This window comes from Cyprinodon variegatus, unplaced genomic scaffold (assembly GCF_000732505.1).
Source record: "Cyprinodon variegatus isolate N-32 unplaced genomic scaffold, C_variegatus-1.0 Scaffold125, whole genome shotgun sequence".
Taxonomy (NCBI): Eukaryota; Metazoa; Chordata; class Actinopteri; order Cyprinodontiformes; family Cyprinodontidae; genus Cyprinodon; species Cyprinodon variegatus.
Genome location: NW_015150578.1, coordinates 1,251,686 through 1,254,436, shown reverse-complemented (window position 1 = coordinate 1,254,436; position 2,751 = coordinate 1,251,686). Strand labels below are relative to the sequence as shown.

Sequence of the window (2,751 nt, the reverse complement as noted above, 5' to 3'; positions counted from 1 at the left end):
AGTGTGAGCGGCCGACTGGGGTTCAAGGAGACAGAAGCAGAGATACAGAAAGAAGCAGAGATATAAAAGGCAACTGTAAAAGGTGGCCCCGTCCAGGAAACACACAGCCAGGCAGAAGAGCTCCAAGCCAACTCCCATGTCATCATATTACTTGATGATATTCCACAGTTTTCTATTTCAAAACTTAAATCAAAGATCGCTCTGTATTTCAAACACCCCTGGTTCTTCAAGGGATAATAAGTCTGTGCAGGAAGTGTTTCAGTTATCCAGAAGAAAATGTGTTTGTCATCAGAAAGTGAACTCTCCCCGCTCTTTCTGCAGTGCAACTCTTCTGCAACTGCGGCACTTCCTGTAACACTACCGACTTATTAGCAGTACAACATATTCATGAGCTATAGGTGAGCCCTGGTGTAAATTTTTTTAATTTAAGTGTGTTTTCATCTGACAAAAAAAATCAAGAATAAATAAATAAAGGACAGAGAGGCAGAAATTTACTTTTTTTTCTGTGGCTGAAAAAGGAAAACTAAAGTAGGGCAAAGGCTGAAGATTTCAGAGATAAAAAAAAAAAGCTTTTTGAAGTGATTGAAAGACCGTGAAGGGATACATGAGTTTAAATGCTGTCGTTCAGATACAACACCACAGTGCATTTGTGATCAATCTGATAACTCTGACCAGATGCAGTGTTATCCAGCAGGACTAACATTTAATGTTAAATATTCATGTTTTTCTTCTAAGTGACAACAGCATTACATAAAACTCAAGCAAAGTAGATGCTTTTGAACACTTTTAAACACATCCCTCCCCCAATAAAGAAAAATAGAGGCAGTAGAGAAAAATAACATATTGCAGCCATCTATCCAGTTTCCCTTAAAATAAAACTAGTGAGGCCACAAAAGTCTAGATAATGTCTGATGTTCAGCTGGTAATCTATTAACTGACATGTTGAGGACATTTCTGCAGGTAACCAGCACAGATAAGGTCAGATGACAGAGAGAAACAAACATTAAAGAGTATTTAGACTTGGTAGAACAGATGCATGATGCTTTAAATAGCATTTTTATTCATTGGTCTGGTCTGTGACTCCTGATGAATGTTTTAGGATAATAATGGAAACTTTTTTTTAAAAAAAACTCTGAATTTGTTTTTGGATGTTTTGGTTTGTTAAATTGGTATCAAGATACTACACATGAGATTAAAATGCAACACTCACCCTTCGAATTTCTCGCATCTCTGCATGAAGGTGTTTTTAAACTCATTGCCTCTGCGACTCAAGCTCACTCCTAAAGCGATTGCAATAATTAGGAGAAGAACCACTGCAAGTACAGCCACAATACAGCAAAGTCTCCTGCTCTTCTTTCTAGAGCCGCGAATCTCTCCGCTTTCCATATTTTTAAACCTTTAGGAGCTGAACACTACTAGCAGACTGAATTGTGTGCTGGAGCGTCACTTAGGAAAGCGCTTCTATTTATAGTCGCGGTGCGGGTGAGCCACCAACGCGCGTGACGTCGAGAAGAGTAGACTGATAATTCACTGAAGTTTTTTTTTTTTATAATTACTATTAAACTTCAACATCTCCCGCATATTCCATCCGCAAAACGTCAACCAAATAATTTTTTTTAAAACCTTAAGCATCCCTGATATTACGCCACTAACAGGTATTAAACAGTAGGCTACTTTTTAATGAGGGAAAGGAACAGAGAAAAAACTAACGGTGTTCATTCATCAAAAGCAATGAGGCTTTTTCTAATATTATATAAACTGGCTTGGATAGCCTATGCCGGATTACTCTGAATGCAGACGTTTTGAAAAATGTTTATGATTATGTATAATAATAATAATAATTTCTTATTTTCTTATTATTAATAATATTATCATTATGTTCTATTTTTTATATTATGTTGTGTTTAGTGAACTGACTGCTTCCACTTGACCAGAATTCTCTTAAGGATGACAAATAAAAAGTCATGATTCCTAATCTGTTTGTTGCCTGTAGCAACAACTTTCAAGTGATTGAATTTGGAATCACTCTTTTCCATTTCAAGTGATGGATCCTCGACAGTCTGTCCAACCTTTGCAGAATTATTTTGTTTTTATTTCAGGAAGCTATAGCTTTAAGTCTATGATAGCAGATTTCAGGCTAGACTTTGACTAGGCCAGTCTTAAAATCTTGTCCTGCTAAATAATCTGAATGCATACAATTAGGGATGCACGATATTGGGATTTTGGCCGATATCCGATATGCCGATATTTTAAAACTCATGTAGCCGATAACCGATATCGATACCGATGTTAAAGCTGGACAAAAATAAGTAGTCATTGAAAATAACAGTTTTGTTATCCATTTCTGAGACTTATATACTCAAATATATTTTCATATGCTGATATGAAATAGATTTTTAAAAACGCGGTATCGATCTATTTTACTTTCAAAATCTCATGAAATTTCATCGTTCTGTTACAAACTCTTGGATATTTTGCAATTTCTTGTGAGATTTTGTTAGTAAAATAGATCTATACCGCGTAAATATATCAACATATAAAAATATGGCAAAATTTTGTGAATTTTCGGGGGATTTCGTAGCATAACGATGACATATAGCAATATTTCATTAGTAAAAGAGATTGATATGGTGTTTTTAAATGGCAATATATCAGCATATGAAGATATTGTGATATTTTAATGTATCAATATTTTTCCCTCGTCTTTAGAAGTTTTTAAGTCTGTAAAAAATAAGTTTTTAAGGAAGAAGA

The 2,751-nt window shown here is 35.0% G+C and overlaps 1 protein-coding gene across 1 annotated transcript in view; it reads right to left on the bottom strand.

The window, feature by feature from the left end:
• LOC107085442 (ADP-ribosyl cyclase/cyclic ADP-ribose hydrolase 1-like) overlaps nt 1–1,435 on the bottom strand; it is a 15,017-nt gene extending 13,582 nt beyond the window's left edge. Inside the window, exon 1 of the mRNA XM_015375754.1 lies at nt 1,211–1,435. Coding sequence (XP_015231240.1) covers nt 1,211–1,386 — 176 coding nt within the window. The 5' untranslated portion in view covers nt 1,387–1,435. The remainder of the gene's footprint in view (nt 1–1,210) is intronic.
• Nucleotides 1,436–2,751: the final 1,316 nt, after the last annotated feature.